General features: G+C 62.9%; 1 protein-coding gene and 2 long non-coding RNA genes across 4 annotated transcripts in view; all 3 read left to right on the forward strand.

Annotated features, from left to right (window-relative positions):
- Window positions 1-13470, forward strand: part of LOC114514591 — a 20480-nt gene extending 7010 nt beyond the window's left edge. The window contains exons 4-5 of the long non-coding RNA XR_004904462.1: window positions 3527-3535; window positions 12833-13470. This is a non-coding gene — a long non-coding RNA (uncharacterized LOC114514591). The remainder of the gene's footprint in view (window positions 1-3526; window positions 3536-12832) is intronic.
- LOC114514589 lies at window positions 11875-12511 on the forward strand. 2 transcript variants are annotated; one of them, XR_004904463.1, is made up of 3 exons: window positions 11875-11947; window positions 12073-12156; window positions 12431-12511. It is a non-coding gene; the product is annotated as an uncharacterized LOC114514589 (long non-coding RNA). The 2 variants fall into 2 exon arrangements; XR_004904464.1 differs by having other exon boundaries at window positions 11907-11968.
- A 6292-nt stretch (window positions 13471-19762) lies between the features above and the next one.
- LY6E (lymphocyte antigen 6 family member E) lies at window positions 19763-22775 on the forward strand. The gene is made up of 4 exons (XM_028533800.2): window positions 19763-19900; window positions 21382-21481; window positions 21686-21805; window positions 21895-22775. The coding sequence occupies exons 2-4, from the start codon at window positions 21430-21432 to the stop codon at window positions 22116-22118; spliced, it is 396 nt and encodes a 131-aa protein (XP_028389601.1). The 5' UTR covers window positions 19763-19900; window positions 21382-21429; the 3' UTR covers window positions 22119-22775.
- Window positions 22776-23290: the final 515 nt, after the last annotated feature.

A 23290-nucleotide genomic window follows, 5' to 3' on the forward strand; every position in this document is an offset into this window, starting at 1 on the left:
AACTTGACAGCACCGGCCTGCTGTGCGTGTGCCACTCAGCCCACCAGGGGACGTGGGGGCTCCACACCCACTTCCACAGGAGGCTGGGCTCCCGCCCCATGTCAGGCCCCAACCCCGAGGGCCTGGCGGGTTAGGAGGGGCCGGGCCCGGGGGAGCCCCCTCTGCAGCCCGTGGGGAGGTGCCCACACCTTCCCTGAAGCACCTCCTCCAGGCCGGCTCCCTGCCCTGCAGCCCCCGCCCCTGGGGGCGCCTGCTGTCCTGGGCCCCTGGGCCTGGAGGGCTGGGACGGGACGCCCTCCACAGGCCGTGAGGTCCATTCCTCCCCTGGGTCGTCGTTGCTCCGTCTTCCCCTCTGCGCACCTGCTCCCTCGAGCCCTTGCTCCCACCACGGGTGGGGTGGCCAGCGCCTCACCTCTCCCCTGGGCCCCCCCCCAAGTCTTCCCTGGGAAGAAGTCTCCCTCCACTCCCTGACACCCTGGGGCTGAGGATGTCCTGGGTGTGCCTCTAGGGCCCCCACAGAGACCGTCAGGGTGGGAAACTGAGGCTTGGACAGGGGACGAGCTCCCACCCTGGGGTGCTGCCCTCACCCCTCAGTTGGCAGGTTGGAGGGGACCCCACGTCCCAGCTCAGGCTTCCTCGGAGGAGCAAGTGCGGACCAGGGGCCTCTCCCACCCGAACTGAAAGGGAGGCTCAGCCCCACCCCTAACACTGAGGCCCGCTCCCCCTCGCCCCAGGCTTTGGGGCAGCTGTGAAGAGGTGCAGGGCCTGGGGCGGGGATGTGCCCCGTGGGACGGCAGCTCTGGGGACAGGAAAACTGGAAGCTCCAGCATCCCGGAGGGAACCCCCTCCTTCCTGCCAGGACTTTGGGCCCACACAAACCTCACCTGAGGGTCCCCCACAGCACAGACACAGGCAGGGCCCTCGGGCACTTGGGGAGCTGTGGGCACAGGCCTTCCTCCTCTGTCCTGCATTCAGTGTCTGTCCTGCTGGCCCTGCCGCACAGCGGGGGGCAGGAGTCCCTCAGCCCCACACCCCGCTCCCTTTTCCCTGCAATGGGGAGGTGCCCCCCTCCCCCCATGGCCCCGCGGCAGGTCCCACCGGAGGGAGGCGCACAGAGGGTCTGGGGTAGAGCCGTGCAGGTGTGGGGGTGGACGCATGTGTGTGGTGTGTGGTGTGCGTGGCGTGCCCACTCTGTGTGAGGTGTGTGCCGTGTGGGGGTGGGCAGTGTGTGCGTGCTGTGCGTGTGCGGGGCGGGGACACGGCACCAATGGAGCAGCCAGGGCTGGCACCCAGTGGGCCCCACCCTGGAGGCCCCCAGGATCCCCTTCCCAGACCGGCACCCTGGGTCCGTCCCTGGGTGGGTCCTGTCAGGAGCAGCTCGAGACGGGGTGGGGGGGGGGGCACCTGTGACTCTGCAGGCCACAGGGCATGGGGCTGGGGTGAGTGGGGTGGGGTGACTGCAGCCCCCCGAGAACAAGGGCACCTGGGGCAGGGAGTCCCCCCTTCCCCGCTGTCCACAGGGAGAGCCCCAAGAATGAGGACAGAAGTCTTCCAGGAAGGGAGAACAACGACCAGAAAACAGATTCCACCCCCCAGTCATGGGGTCTTGCCCCCCCAGCCCCCTCCCCCCAGGTCCCCTCCCCTTCCTGAGTGGGTTGCCCAGCACTTCTGAGAGTGCAGGGTTGGCCAGGGGAGGGCCAGGGTGGCTGGGGAAACCCCTGCTGTCCCCCCCTGTGAGCCAGACCTCGGTCACCCGAGGACCTGCACACACTGGGGAAGGGAGTGGGCAGCAGGGACTCCACTGTGACACAGCAGGGGGCCCAGCCAGGATGGGGAGGGAACAGGGTGCTCCAAGGTCCGGGACCCCAGGGGCTGCATGAGAGCTGTGTCCATGTCCGTGACCATGACCTCTGTGAGGGCGTCACACCCACAGGCAAATTGCTGTGGGGAGAAATATACCTGAGGCCCAAACCTCCACCCTGGCCGGTGTGGCTCGGTGGAGTGAGCACCGTCCTGTGCCTCAAGGTGTTGCCTGTTGGACTCCCCGACAGGGCACATGCTGGGCTGGTGGGCTAGGTCCCCAGTACTGGGTGCCAGAGGGTCAGCCTCACCGGATGTTTGTCTCCCTTCCTTTCCCCCTCCTTCCCCTCTGTCTAAAAAGAAGGGAAGGAAAAAAGATCTCCTGCCAACACAGAAAACCTCTCCACCTGCCCACTGTGTTATTCAATCAGCACTAAAGCAGGTGAGGGCCTCCCAGGCCAGGGGCCAGGAGGTCCCCATAATGGGCAGCAACCAGGGGGCCACCTGCAGCACTCTGGGGCCCCTGCAGAACTCCACCAGCCTCCAGGGCGGGGCCCTGGCAGCGCCACTGGACACAAGCAGTGCCTAGGAAACCCACCTGTAGAAAAGGTTGAGATGTGTCCCAAAGGGGCAGAGAGGAACCTCACAGTGACAGCCTTTCTGAAGGGCGGAGGGAGGGAGGAGGGTGGGGAGAGGGATGTTCTTTCAATCACTCACTCATTCCTTCATTCACTCACTCACTCATTCATTCACTCATTCATCCTGCAGTCCTTCAATCACTCATTCGTTCATCACAGACTCCTTCATTCATTACTAGCTCCTTCATTCGTCACCCACTCATTCACTCACTCTCACTCACTCATTCACTCACTCTCACTCATTCATTCACTCACTCATTTGTTCACTCATTCATTCCTTCGCCCATTCACTCATTCATTCACTCACTCACTCATGCAATCACCCACTTCCTATTCACCCATCCATTCATTCACTCTCTCTCACACCCACTCACTCCCTCAGCTAAGGTGTGCTCTCCACCCAGGACTCCTGTCCCAGCTCACCTGGCCTGTCTCTGCCCCCCTCTGCCTTGCCCCATCTTCAGTGCCTGTCCCACGTGTCCATCCAGAAGGCCTCCCCCACCCCTGCACCATGCTGGCTCGTTGCCTGAGACACCCCACATCTCACGGACACCCGGAATTTGACCAGCGTCTGCCAGTGTGCATCTGCCCCCTGCTGTGGCCCCACCTGGGCCTGAGGAGGGTCAGGGCAGCAGGTGGTTCCCCGAGGGATGCAGGGGCTCCTGAGGGAGGGGGAGAGCCTGACAGGCACGTGGGGGCAGCCTGCCTCCCGGCTGCCTCTCACGCTCCTGTGCACAGGAGTGCAGGCCCCTCGTGTGACACATCTCCTCAGCTCAGGGGCAGGCTGGTGAACACAGGAGGGTCCTAGGGGTGGGTGTCTCTCGGAGAACCCCACATGGGGCTGTGGAGACCCATGGGGCCACCCCCCACTCCACACAGGGGAGAGGGCCCGGGTGGGGGGTGGTCAGATCCTCCCTCCATGGCCCAGACCACTCGTGCATGCAGCATGCAACTCCCGTCTGCCACTTGAGGCTGTTCCTACAGTGGAAGCCCTTTCAGTCTCGGCAGGGAGTCCTGAGAAGTCACCCCAAGGATTAAAGTCCTGGACTGGGGGTTCCTGTGTTGCTTTCAGGACCGTGGACTGTGAGATGGACTCAGTGGCTTCCGATTCGTCTTCTTAAATACAGGAGAGAGTGGGAATGAGGTGACCGGGGTAGGATAGAAAAATACGGAGTAACAGCCCTGGCTGGTGTGGCTCAGGAACTGGGCGCTGGCCTACAAACCAACCAGAGAGTTGCTGGTTGGATTCCCAGTCAGGGCACAGGCCTTAGCTGTGTGCTGGGTCCCCAGTAGGGGGCACCCAAGAGGCAACCACGCGCTCATGTTTCTCTCCCTCTCTCTCCCCTTTCCCCTTTTCCTAGAAATAAAGAAATGACGTGTTAAAAACTAAAAAAGAAAAATACCGAGTAACAATGTACATATCTTGTGCATAATAAAAAATTCATTTCTTACAGGGTGTTTCCTCTGGCCCAAGCCGGCCCCGCCCACAGCCTGAGCCCCACCCACCCGGCAGAGAAAACTGGGTCCAGGGGCCCAGGCCAAGGCAGGATCGGGGTGTGGGGGTCTCAGGGGGACTCCCCGGCGTTGCCAGACCCTTAAGGCAGCAGACAGGTGACAAGGTCAAAGCGCCTCGAGGCAGGCGGGACATTGAAGGTTGTTACCACAAAGCCGTTGTAAACTTCCCACCGTCTGTTCCCCCACATGGCGCCCGGGGACAAGAAGCCTGTGTCAGAGGGATGTACAGCCCCCCCCGCCCCCCGCCCCTTCCCGCCAGTGCACAGCGGAAGGATGCCGGACCCCGCCCCGCCCCTGGTCCTGCCCCCCTCCTTGCAGGGGCGGGGCCCTGCTGCTCAGCCAGAGGCTCCACCCTCTTCAGGGACCCCCTTATCTTCCGTGGGTCCTCCCGCCAGTATGTTCCCTGCACCTCGCACTGTCCTTCGGCTTCTGCCAGGGCCGCGGGAGAGGATCCACAGAGTGTCCGGGACATTGGATGGCCGGTTCGCTGACTGACCACCGCCTCCTGGGTGGACAGGCCAGGGCCACTCAGCCTGCACCAGGGTGCTACTCGCACGTTGGCCTCCAGAGGGCGCGCGAAGGCCGCGGGAAGGGGACTGGCACCAGGGACAAGGGCGCAGGCCCCGCCCTCAGGCGGGGAGCTGGGAGGGTTCTCGGCGAGGCCTCCAGGGCCAGGGAAAGCAAGGGGAGATCTGAGAACCTGGGGACGGGTGGGATCTGCAAGGCCACTGCCTGCGGGGATGCGGGGGTGCGGGGCTGTGCCTAGGAGCTCGGTGTCCCCGTGCATCACCTGACACCTCCCCTCCCACCAAGGGACGCTATTTCAGGGAGCCCCGCCCCGTGTCCCCAACTATCACCCCCCAGAGCAGGCCTCCGGGTCGCCACCTGCCATTCCCAGATCGCTCTTAACCAGGAGAAACGCACAAGGGAGGTCTCCGCGCTCCAGTCCCTTAAGGTCCCACTAGGTCAACCCCTCATCTAGGGAAAGGGGTCTGTGCTGTCTGGAGACCCCGGCGGACAGGAGCCTGCGGTCCGCTCCTCTCAGAGAGCCGTCCCGGGGGTGCGGGCTTCAGAGCCCTCCTCCCCTCGCTGAGCATCCCAGGCCCCCTGCACCCGCCGGCCACAGGCAGCTCTGGGGAGGCCGGGCCCGTGCACACGGGCCAGTGAAGGAGCCGGGGCGCCGGCCCCCCAACGCCGAGCCCCTGCACACTGGCGCTGAGGCTCGCGGTCCCCACAGCGCCGTCCCTCTCGCCAGGCGCATCCCCACTCAGATGCCGTCGCCCAGCTATTTACTGATCACCAAGTGCCCGCCAGGCAGGGTTGGAAGCTGGGCAGATGCCCACGGCTCCATGGCAGGAGGAGGAGGGCCTCCCCAGGTCGGCACCCAGCACAGAGGGGAGAGCACAGGCCTGGGAGGCTGGAAGGGGAGTCCCTGTTCCTGGACTGGGTGCCCTGGGGTGAGTGTGGGTTCCAGGAGGGGCCTGAGGCCCCTGTGTGTGGGGCAGGGGCTGGGGGCTCCCAGCAGCACTTGGGACAGTGATCTGAGAGAGGGAGGCAGGGCCAGCCTGAGAGGAGGGTGCTGAGGCTTTCAGAGTGAGACCTGGGCCCAGGCAGGTTAGGCAGGGGGTTCAAGGTCACATGGTGGGCACGACCTCACCAGCTCCTCAGACTGCTCCCCTGCTCACTGAGCTGCCCCCATGGCCACCCCCCCAGCTAGAGCTCAGGCCAGCACCAGGTCCAGGGTCCCTGCCCAACCAAGGGACACAGCAAAGGAGAGAAGTTTAGGGGCCAAGGGGTCATTCCAGGGCCTCCTGGACCAGCCTGGACAGCATGGGGACCCAGGAGCCGGCCACATGTGGAGGGCAGTAGGTGCTGACACCAGGCAGATCCTCGGTGGGGCTGGGGGCTCGGAGGTTGGGACAAGGGAGGGCTGGTCCCTTTGCAGCCTGGGGGACACCTGCTCCTAGGAAGTGTGCATGTGGGAAAACAGTTAGCCAAGACCAGGGCCACCTCCGCCCAAGGGCCCCGGGACAAAGTGGGGCAGGAAAAGCAAAAAGCACTCCCTGTGCAGGGACAGCCAGCAGAAAATGGGCAGTTCCTTCTCACAGCCAAAGCACCATGGTGACTGCAGAGCTTCCTGGGGCGGGGCTAAAGGAGAGGAGGGACCCCCTCCCAGAGGCTGGCCTCAGAGACCCAGGGTGGGTTGCGTGGTGTCTGTGGCCCTCCCACTGCCCAGCCCCTCCTCCCTGGGGACACCCTGTGGCCCACACAGAGCCATGCCTTCAGGCTCCAGGGAAAACACCCCTGAAGATTTCCCAGGCCCATTGTCCCCTGTTTCTGTCATTCAGGGTCACAGAAGACCACACTGGGAGCTGACCTGGACCCCAGCCTCTGAAGACACACTCACACACACACTCACTCGCACACACTTGCCTAGGTAGGGCCCTCACAAGGCACCTAATGTGCTCTGAGACCCGGCTTACAGGATGGCCAGAGGGTCGGTCTTCTCACCCAGGCCCATCCTGGCACCCTGCCTGCCTGCCTCAGCCCTCCCCCTCCCCTCGTGTCCCCTCCCCTCACCACCCTGTCACTCTCTCTGTGGCACAGCCAACACCCAGGAGGGCTGAGGGAAAGGCTGAGGTGTGACAGCTCTCTACAGGTCCTGTGCTGTGAGTGTGAGGGCTGAGTCCCTGGGCACAGGCACGTGACCTGGACTTACAGACCCATGGAGGGGGGGCCCTGAGGGGAGGAGGGCACCACCGTGGACTCAAGGAGGGGAGGGCCCTGACCACAGGCTCAGCTGCCCCAACCTTGCTGGTCCCTGCCTCCAGACCAGAAAAGAATGTGTCTGTGAGTTATGAAATACACTTGTCAATATAAATAATGCTAATTTCTTTTCTTTGTCACCAAAAGTGGAAAATTCTCATTAACTTGGGAAACAATACATGCTATTTGTAATAAAAGGGGTCAGTTATGGTGTACAAGTGAAAAAGCCAAAAGCTCCCTTTGCTTTTCCAAAACCAACTGTAATTGGCCAACAGAAACCACAGACACAATCGCACAGTGGGAACAAATTAGTTGTTTCCTGCTCTGGTATTCTTTTCTTTGTCATTCTGATTATTGTTTTGAAATGTTGTTACAGAAAAAGCAAATTCCTTGCCATGGCTGGCATAGCTCATTGGATTGAGCGTGGGCTGGAACCAAAGCATCAGAGGTTCAATTCCCAGTCAGGGCACGTGCCTGGGTTGCAGGCCACGGTCCCCAGCAACTGCAGATTGATGTTTCTCATTCTCTCTCTGTTTCTCCTTCCCTTCCCTCTCTAAAAATAAATAAATAAAATCTTTAAAAAAAGAAAGAAAAAAAGAAAAAGCTAATTCCTTTCTCAATTTCACCGTGATCAGGTCTATAAGTGTGTCATTTTGAGTATTTCTTTGTCATTTAGAGAGAGTCATTGTTTCACTCTGATGCATTTGAAAAAAATGTTACATCTTCAGGAAGGTCTGTGGAAAGGACTCTGCCTTATTCTAAAATATGGCTTTCTGAGAATAACTTTTCAGATTATTTCCTTGAAAGAAGTCGGTGTTTGTGGGGCTCTGGAGAAGGACTGAATTCACAGAGATACTGGGAAATAATCAGGCTAAACAGGAATCAATAGTGGGACTGAATGAACTGGGAATAATTACTGTTGTTGTGGCTTTGTTCAAAATATTGCTGAGTTTTACACTGGTTTTCATCCAGTCATCTGGTAAATTCTAGCCATGTTGAAGCAGTTACATTTCTCTCCCTACTGGATCCCTCCAGAATTTGGAAACTGATCATGAGAGAGAAGTATTATTTTCATGGCAGTAGGTTTTCCCCTGAATTGGATAGGAATCTGATTTTCTTCATTTCCAATTGTGGACTTGTTCAGCAAGACTTTGACTGGAATGTTATGTCTCTCTCAAACTCGGGATGTCAACAAAATTCTTTAAAGATGAAAGACTGGAGGTGATAAAGGCCCCCTGGAGACACAGCCTGGTACCGTGCTGATTCATATGGTTCATGGAGGCCTTTCAGGTAAGGAGCAAAGGCTGCTTTCTTGGGAGGTGGCAGGAAAGAACCTCAAGACACTTTGGGGACCTGGAGAACTTAAGGAACTGAACCATAACAGCAGGTACTGCAGGCAAAGTCGGGTGGCAACTGAGTAGCTTGGCTTCTCTGCCCTGTGGGAATAACTCAAGTTCAGTCTGAAAATTCCTGGTAACATTGCTACAAAGTAGACTTAAAGAAGCTCACATGACCACTTGCTGTTCCTGTTGTGCTCACCTAATAATCAGGCCAATTGAAACGGGACTTCCGACTTCCAGCAAGATGGAGGCATAGGTGGACGCACCGTACCTCCACGCACAACCAAGATTAGAACCACAACAACTTAGAGCCAGAATAACACCCTGAATGACAGAGAATTTATCTGAATGGAAGTCTGACAGCCAAGAAGCTGAAGTAGACTCGTTCATCCAGACCAGTACAAGGGGCAGAGAGGAGGAGCCAGAAGGGCGCAGGTTGGCGGCGCTCGGAGATCGGGGAGAACTTGGCACGAACTTGGCCCGCAAGCCATCCGGAGCACGCAAGAACAAAGAGGTGGACCCTGAGTACGCAAGCAGCGGCTTGCCGACCCAGTGAGGCAGTGGTTGCGGACCAGCCAGAGCTCACAACCCAGGATCCCAGAGAAGGGACTGAGATCCCAGGAGAACGGAACTACCGCCATTATTCCCTCCCGCCCCCACTCCTGACCCCCCCCCCTCACATATAACGTCACAATCTAGCGACTGGGGTGCCCAGCCCCGGTGAACACCTAAGGCTCAGCTCCTCACTGTAAGAAGGACGACCTGACAAAAAAAAAAAAAAGGAGGAACAGGGAGAGAGAGATATGTGTCCAACAGAGGAACAAATCAGTGCCCCAGAACTCATCCTTTTGAGCGACCAAGAAATACCCAATCTATCAGATGCACAGTTCAAAACACTGGTGATCAGATAGCTCACGGAATTGGTTGATTTTGGGGCAAATTAGATGAAAAAATGCATGTTACCATAAAAGAGATGAAGGAAGATGCACGGAGAGCCAATAGTAAAGGCAAGGAAACTGGGTCTCAAAACAATAGAGTGGACCAGAAGAAAGAAAGAACCAACCAAGCAGGAAAGAATGAAGAAATAAGAATTCAAAAAGAACGAGGAGAAGCTTAGGAGCCTCCAGGACATCTTTAAACGTTCCAACATCCGAATTGTAGGGGTACCAGAAGGGGAAGAGGAAAAGCAACAGATTGAACATGTATTTGAACAAATAGTAAAGGAGAACTTCCCCATTCTGGCAAAGGAAACAGACTTCCAGGAAATGTAGGAAGCTCAGAGAGCCCCAAAGAACTTGGACCCAAGAAGAAACACACCAAGGCACATCATCATTACATTAGCCAATGTAAAATGAAGGAGAGAATCCTAGAAGCAGCAAGAGATAAGGGGACAGTAACCTACAAAGGAGTTCCCATCAGACTGTCAGCTGATTTCTCAAAAGAGACCTTATAGGCAAGAAGGGACTGGAAAGAAATATTCAAAGTCATGAAAGACAAGGACCCAGATCCCAGATTACTCTATCCAGCAAAGCTTTCACTTAGAATGGAAGGGCAGATAAAGTGCTTCTCAGATAAGGTCAAGTTAAGAGTTCATCATCAAAAAGCCCATAGTATATGTAATATTAAAGGGACTTATCTAAGAAAAGAAGATAAAGAAAAATGTGTATAGCAAAAGGACAGCAAACTCACAATTCTTAACAATCAGACCTAAAGCAAAACCAAAAGAAATTCAGCAAACAACTAGAACAGGAACAGAACCACAGAAACAGAGATCACATGGAGGCTTAGCAACAGGGGGGTGGGAGGAGGAGAGAGGGGAAAAAGGTACAGAGAATAAGTAGCATAGATTGTAGGTTGAAAATAGATGGGGCAGGGTAAGAATAGTATGGGAAATCTAGAAGCTAAAGAACTTATAAGTATGACACATGGACATGACTAAGGGGGGATATGGGTGGGAGAGGGTGTACAGGGTGGAGGGGACTGAAGGGGGGAACACGGGACAACTGTAATAGCATAATCAATAATAAAATATATTTTAAAAAAAGAAATAGAAAGCAAAAAAAAAAAAAGAAAGAAAGAAATGCAGTGATCACCGAGAATAAAAATGTGCGTGTCCTTGCCAGGGGAGAGAGAACCGTTTCTGGAAGTTATGGAATAAACCAGTCAATCTAGACAGTGCCACCTCCTGGACTCCCAGCCCAAGTGGAGGCCTAGGCAGAAACCCTTCACTTCCCCCCACAACCAAAACAAGGACAACAACCAGTTTGAAAACAGAAACAACCAGAACTGCCAGAAACCCGAGCTGTTGGAAGACCAACCCCCGAGGAGTGGAAGCACAAACAGTCCACAGACAGCGGGAGAGGGGGAGGGGCAGCTGGTGCACAGGGGAGCGGGCGAGGCGGGGGCCTGCACAGCAGGTGGTCCCACACTTGCGTGAGGATAAAGCAGAGGAACGACCGGGGAGTGGGTCACATCTGGCAAGGAGACGCACTCTGGACATGTGCACGGGGGACCCCAGCAGCCAGGGCTGCAGAGCAGGGCCACCCGCCCATGGGCTCCTGGGGAGGTTCCCCACTTGCTGCCAGGGGTGGAGGACACCTGTGAGGAGACCCAGAGGGAGGAGTCCACCCCTCCCAGGCACCCCTGAGGCAGGCTCCAGACCTCCCCCGAGACGGCTGAGCTCCAGCCCCAGGGAGCGGCCCCACACGGTGCTGGTGTCCTGGCGGCCCCGCCACCGGAGGTCAGCCCACTGGCCCCGGGGCCCCTCTGCCCGGGAGTGACTGGCTCTGGGGCCTCTGCCTTGTAGGTCTGTGTCGGCTCCCCTGCCCAGCCCTGTGCCCGGGCCCACAGACTGAGACTCTGGGCCTGGGGTGGGTCACCCCCATTCTCGTGTGTGGTGTTACTGCTGCTGCTTGGTCCTGAGTGATGAGTGTTGTCACTAGGCTGGCGTGGGTTTGGCCTCGGGCAGCCATGCCCCCCCCCACCCCGGCCTGACGGTGCAGCTTCTCTGGGCTGCCACTGGGGCCCAGCTGAGGCCGCGGCGGTCTGCAGGGGCCGGGGCTACAGCCGGGGTCGTGCTGCACGGGTGCTCTCACCCGGTGCAGGATGCCTGGCGCTCCACCCAGTGGCCGTCCCCACCCGGCCCCTGCTGCTGCCCCACTCACCGTGGTCGGACCACCCGCCCTGAGGCGGGCTGGGCGTGTGAGACTGAAAACCTTGGTTTCCACCCACACGTGCTCGAGACCCACTGAGGATGGGTTCCGTGATGTGCATGGTTCCCGGCGGCAGTGAAGCCCACGGACAAACACGTGTTAGCGTGTGAGGTGTTTTCTGCTTCTGTGCTTTCTGTGGAGGTCCTTCCTGGGCAGCCCCTGGAGGACCCCGGACAGACCTGGGGACAGGGACTGGGGCCGGGGCAAGGGAAGGGAGGTGGGTCACCGCACGGCTCAGGGGAGGCAGACCCGGGCCACCGAGGGACTGTGTAGAAAGCCACCCACAACCTCTTAGAAATTCCCCAAACTGCAGAGGTTCACCCAGTCTTCCTCGAAATCCTACAAGCACCCATCCATCACCCCTCCCCCAACTCCACCCTGGATGGCTCCACCCCCCCTGCCCTGGATTTGGCTGGCTGACACATGGCTTTGGTGCAGGAATTACCTCCAGGGGTTAAAGCTGCAGGAAACGGCAGGGACGAGCTTGTGGTGTGGCCTGTTGTCAGGCCCCTGGGGCTCCTGAACTTCAGAAATAAACACGCCTAACTCATAATTCCATGGGTGGGGCACAAAGGCTTGAGGGGGCAGGCGGACCCGGAAGTGGGTGGTGGATATATCAGGGCCAGCGGGGAGGTGGGTGCAGATGCTGCGGGGCTGAAGGAGGCTGAGGCCAGCAGTGAGCACACGGCCGGTGCAGGTGGGAGGAGGGGGGGGAGGTGAGCAGGGGGTCAGCCAGGGAGGGTCAGGGCTGTGGAGGGGAGGCCAGAACCTGAACCTGGGACCGCCCCCCCCCCCCCGCAGGCACCCCCCTCGTGGCACAGCATCCAGGAAGCATGAGAGGCCTCCATCTGGTCCTGCTGGCGGTCCTGCTGTGCTCGGACCACGGTGAGTGCCCGTGCCCAGAGCGTGGGCACAGACCTGTCCAGACCCTGACCAGACCTGTCCTGGGAGTGGGGGTGGGTCCTCAGTCCCCTGTTCCTGGGCCCTGAGGGGTCTGTGCTCCCTTTCCCGGAGGGTGGGCTCCCCGGGTCCTGGGCAGGGGCCTGGAGGCGGCTGCCCAGAACCCAGACTCCAGTTCGGGTTGTGGTTGTTGTCGGCGGGAGTCTAAAGCCATCCTTCCTGTCCTCTGAGCCTGGCCTGTGTCCCCACCCCACCACAGTCCTGAGCCTACAGTGCTACTTCTGTCCTGGGGTCCAGACGATCACGCAGTGCGATGCCGTGACCTGTAAAGAGGGACTGAACGTCTGCTTCAAGGGCTACAAGGTCACTACCTGGCAAGGTGGTGAGTTCCCTGTGCCCAGAGCGTGGGGCTGGGTTCAGGGGGCCTCCTGGAAGGGGTGTGGGTGTGTCAGGGGCCAGGTCCCTGTCACCTGGGGCTGCTGCCTGTCCCTGCCTCCCCGCCCCCTGCACTGAGCAGCCTGCAGACGCCTCCAGGGGGAAGGGGAGGGGGCTCCCAGCTCATGGAGGGACGGCCAAGGGGAGCTGGTGACCACGGCCACCCCAACAGGGACAGAGGGGGCAAGAAGCTCCCACAGCAGGCACTTTTTCCCTCCTGCAGGAGAGAAGCTCAGCATGCAGCAAGAGGGGTTGTTCCACTTCCTGTGAGGAGGTTTCCAACAGACTAAGGCAGTACCTGGCTCAGGCCCAAGAGCCAGGTCCACTGGATAAGATATTCCAGAACCTGGGTCCGCTGGCCCCCAAGTCTGAATTGCAGGATGTGTCCTGTTGTAAGACGGACCTCTGTAATGGGGTGTCCCGGGCAGGGCAGAGCCTCTGGGCCCTCGCTGGGGGGCTCCTGCTCAGCCTGGGGCCAGCCCTGCTCTGGGCCCTGCTGTGAGGACCCGCCTCGGGCACAGAAAAGGGTGAGGGCGGCCGTGTCCAGGCAGCACCCACGGGGCCCCACGGCGAGCTGGCTGTCCCACCCACACTGGCCCGCTCAGACCTGGGAGCGCTCGGCCAAAGGGCTGAGCTGCCCTCCTCCCAGTGCAGGGGCCCAGAGAAAGGGCGGCCGGCCCCCCTGCACCGACCCGGCTGTGCCCACAAGCCTGTCTGGTTTGCCAGCAGCGACCGTTCACCTCTGCCCCACGAGGCAGGCACCACCTGCTGGGCAGGGGCCCTGGGAGAGCCGCCCCACAGCCCCTCCTGCAAGTTCCCCAGTGTGCCCCCCGCAAAGAGATAATAAACTTGGCAGCCCCCGCCTGCTGTGCGTGTGCCACTCAGCCCACCGGGGCCGTGGGGGCTCCACACCCACTTCCACCAGAGGCTGGTCTCCCGCCCAATGCCAGGCCCCAACCCCGAGGGCCTGGCGGGTTAGGAGGGGCCGGGCCCGGGGGAGCCCCCTCTGCAGCCCATGGGGAGGCGCCCACCCCTTCCCTGCAGCACCTCCTCCAGGCCAGCTCCCTGCCCTGCAGGCCCCGCCCCTGGGGGGGGCTGCTGTCCTGGGACCCTGGGCCTGGAGGGCTGGGACGGGACGCCCTCCACAGGCCGTGAGGTCCGTTCCTCCCCCGGGTCGTCGTTGCTCCGCCTTCCCCTCTGCACACCTGCTCCCTCGAGCCCTTGCTCCCACCACGGGCGGGGTGGCCAGCGCCTCACCTCTCCCCAGGGCCCCCCCCCCAAGTCTTCCTGGGGGAGAAGTCTCCCTCCACTCCCTGACACCCTGGGGCTGAGGACATCCTGGGTGCAGGTCTAGGGCCCCCACGGAGACCGTCAGGGTAGGAAACTGAGGCGTGGAGAGGGGACGAGCTCCCACCCCAGGGTGCTGCCCTCACCCCTCGGTGGGCAGCTTGGAGGGGACCCCACGTCCCAGCTCAGGCTTCCTCGGAGGAGCAAGTGCGGGCCAGGGGCCTCTCCCACCCGAGATGAAAGGGAGGCTCAGCCCCACCCCTAACCCTGGGGACCGCTCCCCGCACCCCCAGGCTTTGGGGCAGCTGTGAAGAGGTGCAGGGCCTGGGGCGGGGATGTGCCCCGTGGGACGGCAGCTCTGGGGCCAGGAAATCTGGAAGCTCCTGCATCCCGGAGGGGACCCCCTCCTTCCTGCCAGGACTTTGCCTCACAGAAACCTCACCTGAGGGTCCCCCACAGCACAGACCCAGGCAGGGCCCTCGGGCACTGGAGGAGCTGGTGGGCACAGGCCTTCCTCCTCTGTCCTGCCTTCAGTGTCTGTCCTGCTGGCCCTGTCCCACAGCGGGGGCAGGAGTCCCTCAGCCCCGCACCCCGCTCCCTTTTCCCTGCAATGGGGAGGTGCCCCCCTCCCCCCATGGCCCCGCTGCAGGTCCCACTGGAGGGAGGCGCACAGAGGGTCTGGGGTAGAGCCGTGCAGGTGTGGGGGTGGACGCACGTGCGTGGTGTGTGGTGTGCGTGGCATGCCCACTCTGTGTGAGGTGTGTGCCGTGTGGGGGTGGGCAGTGTGTGCGTGCTGTGCGTGTGCGGGGCGGGGACACGGCACCAATGGAGCAGCCAGGGCTGGCACCCAGTGGGCCCCACCCTGGAGGCCCCCAGGATCCCCTTCCCAGACCGGCACCCTGGGTCCGTCCCTGGGTGGGTCCTGTCGGGAGCAGCTCGAGACGGGGTGGGGGGTGGGGGCACCTGTGACTCTGCAGGCCACAGGGCATGGGGCTGGGGTGAGTGGGGTGGGGTGACTGCAGCCCCCCTAGAACAAGAGCACCTGGGGCAGGGAGTCCCCCCTTCCCCAGCTGTCCACAGGGAGAGGCCACAAGAATGAGGACAGAAGTCTTCCAGGAAGGGAGAACAATTACTGGAAAAGAAAACAGATTCCAGCCCCCAGTCATGGGGTCCTGCCCACCCCCAGCTCCGTCCCCCAGGTCCCCTCCCCTTCCTGAGTGGGTTGCCCAGCACTTCTGGGAGTGGAGGGGCAGCCAGGGAAGGGCCAGGGTGGCTGCGGAAACCCCTGCTGTCCCCGCTGTGAGCCAGACCTGGGTCACCCGAGGACCTGCACACACTGGGGAAGGGAGTGGGCAGCAGGGACTCCACTGTGACACAGCAGGGGGCCCAGCCAGGATGGGGACGGAACAGGGTGCTCCAAGGTCTGGGACCCCAGGGGCTGCATGAGAGCTGTGTCCATGTCCGTGACCATGACCTCTGTGAGGGCGTCACACCCAGAGGCAAATTGCTGTGGGGAGAAATAAAACTGAGGCCCAAACCTCCACCCTGGCCGGTGTGGCTTGGTGGAGTGAGCACCGTCCTGGGAATCAAAGGGTCGCTGGTTTGAGTCCCAGTGGGGTCACATGCATTAGTTGTGGGCCAGGTCTCTAGTACACAGTGCTTGACAGGCAATCACACATTGATGTTTTTCTCCTTCTCTTCCTCCCTTCCTCCCCCTCTCTCTAAAAATAAAACCTAAAAAAAAAAAAAAAGAAAAAAGAAATCTCTTCCTAACCCAGAAAAGCTCTCCACACCCACACTGTGTTATTGAATCAGCACTAAAGCAGGTGAGCGCATCGTAAGTGTGTCTGTCAGAGACCCCGCATCGGGCTGTGGAGACCCATGGAGCCACCCCCCACTCCACACAGGGGAGAGGGCCCGGGTGGGGGGTGGTCAGATCCTCCCTCCATGGCCCAGACCACTCGTGCATGCAGCATGCAACTCCCGTCGGCCACTTGAGGCTGTTCCTACAGTGGAAGCCCTTCCAGTCTCGGCAGGGAGTCCTGAGAAGTCACCCCAAGGATTAAAGTCCTGGACTGGGGGCTCCTGTGTTGCTTTCAGGACTGTAGACGGTGAGATGGGCTCAGTGGCTTCCGATTCGTCTTCTTAAATACAGGAGAGAGTGGGAATGAGGTGACCGGGGTAGGATAGAAAAATACGGAGTAACAGCCCTGGCTGGTGTGGCTCAGTGAACTGGGCACTGGCCTACAAACCAACCAGAGAGTTGCTGGTTCGATTCCCAGTCAGGGCACAGGCCTTAGCTGTGTGCTGGGTCCCCAGTAGGGGGCACCCAAGAGGCAACCACACGCTCATGTCTCTCCCTCCCTCTCTCTCCCCTTTCCCCTTTTCCTAAAAATAAAGAAATGAAGTGTTAAAAACTAAAAAAGAAAAATACCGAGTAACAATGTACATATCTTGTGCATAATAAAAAATTCATTTCTTACAGGGTGTTTCCTCTGACCCAGGCGGGCCCCGCCCACAGCCTGAGCCCCACCCACCCTGCAGACAGAACTGGGTCCAGGGCCCCAGGCTGAGGCAGGATCAGGGTGTGGGGGACTCAGGGGGACTCCCCAGCGTTGCCAGACCCTTAAGGCAGCAGACAGGTGACAAGGTCAAAGCGCCAGGAGGCAGGCGGGACATGAAACTCTGTTACCACTAAGCCGTTGTAAAACTTTCCATCTTCCGTTCCCCTGCTTGGCGCCCGGGGAGGTGAAGCCTGTGTCAGAGGGATTTACAGCCCCTGCCCCGCCCCTTCCCGCCAGCGCTGAGCGGAAGGATGCCGGCCCTTGGCTGCCCAGGTCCCCTGGGGCGCCACCCCGGCTGCTCTGGAGCCCCAAGTTCCCCCCCCCCCCCCCCGGCTTCTGCCCTCCCTCCTTGCAGGGGCGGGGCCCTGCTGCTCAGCCAGAGGCTCTACTCTCTTCAGGGCCCCCCTTGTCTTCTGTGGGTCCCCCCGCCACTATGTTCTCTGAACTGCCCACCGTCCTTAGGCGTCTGCTTCCCAGAGCACCCAAACTGACGCCCTCCCCACCCGTCCCGTGCTGTCCTCTCCCCACCCACTTCCTCCATTCTCAGTGGCACGGAGAAGTCAGCCAGGGACAAGGGGTGGCGCACGGAGCCACACGAGGGCCCCGTGACCAGGGACAAAGGGTGTGCAGGAGAGCCCAGAGCTGGCAGCCTCCAAGGCGCCTGAACCCGCCCGGGCCTGTCTCGGAGGGCAGGCCTGCTCCATCCCCATGGCGGCAGGCGGGCTCAAAGGCGCCCTCCCTGACTTTCTCCTCTCCCATCCGGGGTGCGGAGGGCTGCATTTCCCGCCTTACCTAGTAGAGAATTTACAAATCACTGCAAAGGCCTGGTGAAAAACGACCCAGGTGACTTCTCTGAGCCCGAGCTGCTGCCCCCTGCTGGTCGAGTGAGGCGACCACAGAGGTCAGACCGGGCCGGGGCCTGGGCCTGGGGCCGCGTGAGCCCCGCCCCCTCTGCCCAAGAGCGACCCCTACCGACGGGAAACCCGCCGGCCGGGCCGAGGGCTCAGAACTGTGTAGCGGAGAGAGCCTGGAGTGAGGCTGCCCAGCCTCCCGCCCTTTGGGCTCCCCTTGGCCAGAGACAGCTGGTTTCTGCCTCCCAGGTGCACAGGGTCGGTCCTGGCCTTTGCTGGCTGCTCTCCAGCCTAGCGGGGCCCCAGGCAGGGCTGCAGGGTCCTGGGGCCAGAACCGGACCGGGCACGCAGGCCCACTGCCCAGAAGGACAGCTGCGGGGCCTCCACGGCGGGTCTCTTCCCCACTCCCAGGACACCTTGCACAGCTTGAAGCAGATCTGCTCATGAGAGGGGAGGCACCCCAAGGCTGCGGGTTGGGTTTGGGGGCACAGGGACCTGACCGGAGCCCAGAGGAGGAACGGCCTAGAGGCCTCGAAGGTAGAAACAGCTACAGGGAAAGAATGATGCTGGCCAGGCCCCGGATCCACCGAGTGTCCGGGAGATTGGAGAGCCAGCCGGCTGACTGATCACCGCCTCGGGGTGGACCGGCGAGGGCTTCCAGCCCTGCAGCGGGGTGCTACGCGCACTTTGGCCTCCAGAGGGCGCGCGAAGGCCGCGGGAAGGGGAGTAGCACCAGGGACGGGGACGCAGTAGCCGCCCTCAGAAGGGAAGGTGGGGGCCGCCCTGCGAGGCCTCGGGCGAAACGATGGGGGTGCTGGGAACGTGGGGGCAGACGGAAGCTGGTAGACCACTGCCTGCCGAGACGCGGGGGTGCGGGGCTGTGCCTAGGAGGAGCAGGGTCTCCCCATGCATAGCCCCTCCCAGCCGGGGGGCTGCGGTAAGGGAGCCCCGCGCCATTTCTCCACCCACCAGCCGCCAGAGCAGGCCTCCGGGTCGCCACCTGCCGTTCCCAGATCGCTCTTAACCAGGAGAAACGCACAAGGGAGGTCTCCGCGCTCCAGTACCTTAAGGTCCCACTAGGTCAACCCCTCATCTAGGGAAAGGGGTCTGTGCTGTCTGGAGACCCCGGCGGACGGGAGCCTGGGGTCCGCTCCTCCCAGAGAGCGGTCCGGGGGTGCGGGCTTCCGAGCTGTCCTCCCCTTGCTAAAGGAGAGCAAGGGCCTCCGCGCGGAGGGTGACCCCAGAGACTCTGGGCGCGTTGGGATGGAATCGAGGCCCTCCCACTGCCCAGCCCCCCCTCCCCCCGCCAGGGGGAGATGGAGAGAAAGGTTCAGGTCTGAGCCAGCCTCAACACCAAACTCTCCACCTCAAGGAGCCACAGAACTCTGGAGCTTGAGGGGACGGTTCAGTGCCTCTTGTGCCAGCCACACCCCAAACAGCCACTGTCACCAGACCTCCTGCTTACACTCCTAAGGGTGTGTGTGCAGCACCCTGGCGAGTTCACCTGCCTCCCCGGTGTCAGGGGCCCAGGGACAGGGCCCCCCTGCCCAGCAGGGCAGCAGTGGCAGGGGCAGGGCAGACGCCTAGGGTCTGGGGCACAGGCCACAGCGAGTCTGAGCCCACGGTCAGATGGTAAGGTCTGTGTGGACAGGAGGGGCCACAGGGTCGCAGCAGGACAAACTACAGGGCCCGCAGAGGGCTGCGGGATCGGTGGTCCCAACAGCCACCGCTGGGATGTGCCCTGGCCGCAAGCCAGCCCCATGGGGTGCGGGTCAGGTCCGGGCCGGCGGCACACAGCAGGTGTGCCGTGAGTACGCGCTGACAGACAAGGCGCCGAATGGCCACCTGGCCACCGGGGGGGCCTCTGCGTTCTGCCCAGAGAGAGGGTCAGGGCAGGCTGGCCTTGTGAGCGGACCCCTAGCCGCAGACCAGCGAGCACGCAGAAGGCTGGGGTCCGTCCTGGGCAGAGGGTCCTGGCCCGGGCCGGGGCCTGACAGAAGGCAGCCCTGCACCCAGGGGAGGAGGGGTCCACAGCCTGCAAAGGCTGCTTGGGCTGGTGGCAGCTGCTGCCCACACCTCTGCCCAGAAGCCACAGAAACCAGAGGCCCCTCCACCAGCCTCATGCTGTGGGTCCGGTCACCCCCCCCCACCCCACCCGGGGAAGGGCTAACAGCTCCGCTCGAGATGAGCCCTGGCCTAAGGCCTCTCACCTGTCCCTCACCTGTCCCCTCACCGCCCCCACCCCTGTCTGCAAAAGGGAGCTCAGCTACTGCCCGGCCGTCTGCCTTGGACGCATTCCCTGCGCGGTGCTCGGGCCCTCGCGGGTCCGGCCACTTGTGGGTCTTCCGGCTCCAGTGGGAGCACCCCTCCCCCACACCTCCTCCGGGTCCGGGGACCAAGAGGCAGCGAGCATGTGCCCGGAGGTGGGTCCTCTCCAGCCCCGGCCCCCGCACGCCAGCACAAGAATGTCCGACCCCGCCCGCGCCCGCCCTGGCTCCGCCTCCGGCCCTCCCAGCCAACCGCCCGCGCAGCAGCCCGCCTCGGAGTCTGGCTCGGGCTGCTCGGCCGGGTGGTGGAGCTGCGTCCAGCGCGGTGAGTCCCCAGGCCCGGGCGAGGCGTGCGGGGGGCGCGGAGACCGAGGCTCGGGCGCCGCGGAAGGTGCTCTGTAGGGCGCGGAGGGGATTGAGTGAGGGGGCCGCCTGGAGAGGCGCAGAAGAGGCCGGGCGAGGCTGTGAGTCCGGGAGCGGCTGGGCTCAGCCCCAGTGGCGGAGCCTGCGCTCCCAGCCCCCCATCTCTGCCGAATCTTTCCAAAGATCTGAGGCGGGAGCTGGCGGAGACCACCGCCTGGTACCCTCCTTGGCTGGCAGCCCAGGGCTGCGCAGGCACTGGGGACGCGTCACCCAAACCTGGGTTCCCCGTGGCCCCTCACTGGGGAAGTGGGGTGAGGTTTCCTGATCTGGGAAAGGGCTGGGGTCTTGGCGGCGGTGGGGAGAACTGCCTGCCCCAGGGGGTCGGTGACCCCGGGACCGGAGCTCGCCCGGCGGGCGGTGAGGCCCCCTGTTTGACGGAGATTACGCAAGTATGTGAGGCGCCTAGGTGCCCAGGCCCCGTGCGCCCGGCCACCTGGCCCCTCCTCACCCCTGGGGACCAGGACAGACTCCTGCCTCTCCCGCCGACCGGAGTCGCTGGATGATGCCCGTGAGCCTGGCGGAGGGGTTGGGAGTCCGGGCCCCGGCGACCGCGGCCGGAAGCGCACGGCTGCCCCTTCGCCTGACCCTGCTAACGCGGATCCACTCCGGGCGGCCCAACCCGCCTGGCTGGATGCCTGGCTGGGGACGCTGGGGACGCTGGCCATGACTGTGTGTGGCCCCGCATACCAGAGCTTCTGTGAGGGCAGCTCGGGGCCCCTCCACGCCCAAACCTCACTGGAGGGAAGAGGCGGAAACCGGCTTCTTCCTCCCTGCACTGCCTGGGCCCAGCGCTGTTCTGGAGACTGCCGAAGCTCCCGCTGCTGACCGCCCCCGGCCTCGGCCCAGGCCCGGGCTGGGCAGCAGAGCCTGCGGGCCCACCCTCAGAGTCCCCACCAGCCGGCGCGGAAGTCTGTTTGTCCTCCCGCCTGTGCTCCTCCTCCCTCCTCCCGGGCCTGAGAACCACCTCCCTGGGGGCGAGAAACACCCCTCCCCCGCCCCAGCTGCCCCTGCAGATGCCACCGCGGGGCCCCTCCTCCCACCCTGGGCCTCCTTCCGAACAGAGCGGAAAGCCCAGCTCCTCACCCGAAAGCGCTCTTTCCCCCCCACTGCCACGCGCCTCTGCCCAAGGGGTCAGAGGACACAGGGCAGCCCCCACGGACTCACCCGCCGCCGGAGAAGCGCCCGTGCCCACCGCACCCCCCTTAAGCTCAGCCAGGCTCAGGCTCGGGGAGGGCCTCAGCTAGAGGGGTCTGCACCGAGTGAGGGGAGGGGGGAGCCCCACTTCCAGAAGCTGCAGCCTACCCCACCCCCTAAGTGGGGTCGCCAGGCTCCTTGTGCCACTAGGAGCCCGGGTGCCCCCCTCAAGCTGTGTCTCCGAAGCAGGGGTGTTCTGGTCATGCGAGTCGTGGAGGGGAGCCTGCCCCAGACAAGATGAAGGTCTTCCTGCCGGTGCTGCTGGCGGCCCTGCTGGGGGCGGAGCAAGGTGAGCCCCCCTGCCACGGTGCCCTCGCCTGGACTCCCTCCCCACCCTCCCCAGCGGTGCCCAGGGGTCCTTCCAGGCTGCCTCCCAGGGACCCGCTCTGTGCAACCCAAGAGCCCCCACCCCCACCCCACCCCCGCTCCAGGGGTCCCGCCCCGACGCCCTGCCCTCGGGTGCCCCCTGCAAGCATGTCCCCTCCTTCCGCAGCCCACTCCCTCATGTGCTTCTCTTGCACGGACCAGAAAAGCAACTTCTACTGCCTGAAGCCCACCATCTGCTCGAGCTCTGACAACTACTGCGTGACCATCTCCGCCGCGGCGGGCATCGGTGAGTGCTGGCCCGGGCCCCCACCCCCGCCCCCCGCCCCCGGACGCCCGCCCGCCGCCCCTCCACTCACAGCCCGTTTCCTGCCGCAGGGAACATGGTGGACTTTGGCCACAGCCTGAACAAGGGCTGCTCCCCGGTGTGCCCCGCCCCCCCCAACATCAACCTCGGGGTGGCGTCCATGGGCACCTACTGCTGCCAGAGCTTCCTGTGCAACATCAGCGCGGCCGGCGGCGGGCCGCGGGCCAGCGCCACCGTGCTGGGCGCGGGGCTCCTGCTCAGCCTGCTGGCCGCCCTGCTGCGGCTCGGACCCTGACCGCCCGGCCCCGTGCCGGCCGACCCCCACAGCTCAGGAAGGAAAGCCCAGCCCCACCCAGGCCCCCTCCCCAGTCCCTGCCTGGCCCCGCCCCCTCGGCCTCAGCCCCCACCATCAGGCCTGCTCCCCGCACCTGCCGCCGCCCCTCACAGCCCCAGTCGGTGATGCGAGCCTCCTCGGATGAGGGTCCCCTGGAGCCCGCAGCTCCAGGGGTCGGGACTGGTCTTGGGGAACCCACCCCACCTCAAGGGGCTCCTCCGTCCACCCCAGGGCCCGCCCTGCTCTGGGCCCTGTGCGACCCCAGACGGTGGCGTGTAGTCGGTGCTTCGTGGCACGATGTCTGGGAAGGGGGCGCGTGCTGGGACTGAGGGTGCGCCCAGCCGTGTGGAAGGCGTGCCTGTGTGGTCCCGCTGGCCGTGCTGGGGGCGGGGTGGGGGTAAGCGGCCGGGGAGCCCCGAGCTCCAGCACGGGCGTCTGTCTCCGCACCCCGCACCCCACTCACTGCAACCGCGGCCTCCGGGTCGAGGCTGCCAGGCCCGGCACGCGGCTCCTGCCCGAAACCCCGCTGTGGCCCCGTCTGACCCCCACCCTTCACCCCCACACCGGCGCCCTCCCTCCTGCTGCTTCGTGCCTCAAATAAACAGACGCTCCCTCCCCTTCCTGCTCTGCCGTGGCTGCCTGGGAACCCCCATCCCAGCTGGGTCCTCACGCGGGGTCCTTGGGATTCCCCTGCTGTCCTGCTCTTCCCTGAGGCCCACTTGGGGACAGCGGGGGGAGGGGACCCCCAAGTCCACGGCTAGGGGCCTGTGAGGCCTAGAAGGGAACCGCGCCTCGTGGCTTCCACGTGGGCCTTCCCAGCCGAGTGGGGCAGCACGGGGAGCCGCCTCAGACAGGACAGCTCAGGAAGCAGGGAGGGCGCTTCTGGGAGGGAGGCGAGACCCCGCCCAGGGAGGAGCGGGTCGGACGGAAGACAGCGTGAGGGGACCTGGGCCTTGGGGCCAGGGTGCCAGGGCCAGCCAGGCACAGGGGGAGGGGGGAGCCTGGCGGCCAGAAGGGGGCTCGGTGTGCGCTGAGCAGGACCTTCTGCGGGGCCTGTGGGAGCCCTCCTTGGGGGGGGGCGGGGGGGCTCCCCTGGAGGAGGCCTCGGACTGCCCGGGCCCAGCCTCGGCGGC

This window comes from Phyllostomus discolor, chromosome 7 (assembly GCF_004126475.2).
Source record: "Phyllostomus discolor isolate MPI-MPIP mPhyDis1 chromosome 7, mPhyDis1.pri.v3, whole genome shotgun sequence".
In the NCBI taxonomy this organism is placed as follows: domain Eukaryota; kingdom Metazoa; phylum Chordata; class Mammalia; order Chiroptera; family Phyllostomidae; genus Phyllostomus; species Phyllostomus discolor.

Bases quoted from the DNA above. Each gene is read 5' to 3' on its own strand.
- LY6E (XM_028533800.2), top strand. From the start codon at position 21,430: ATGAAGGTCTTCCTGCCGGTGCTGCTGGCGGCCCTGCTGGGGGCGGAG. The intron at 21,482-21,685 runs GTGAGCCCCCCT...CTCCTTCCGCAG, and splicing joins CCTGCTGGGGGCGGAGCAAG to CCCACTCCCTCATGTGCTTC. The intron at 21,806-21,894 runs GTGAGTGCTGGC...TTCCTGCCGCAG, and splicing joins CTCCGCCGCGGCGGGCATCG to GGAACATGGTGGACTTTGGC.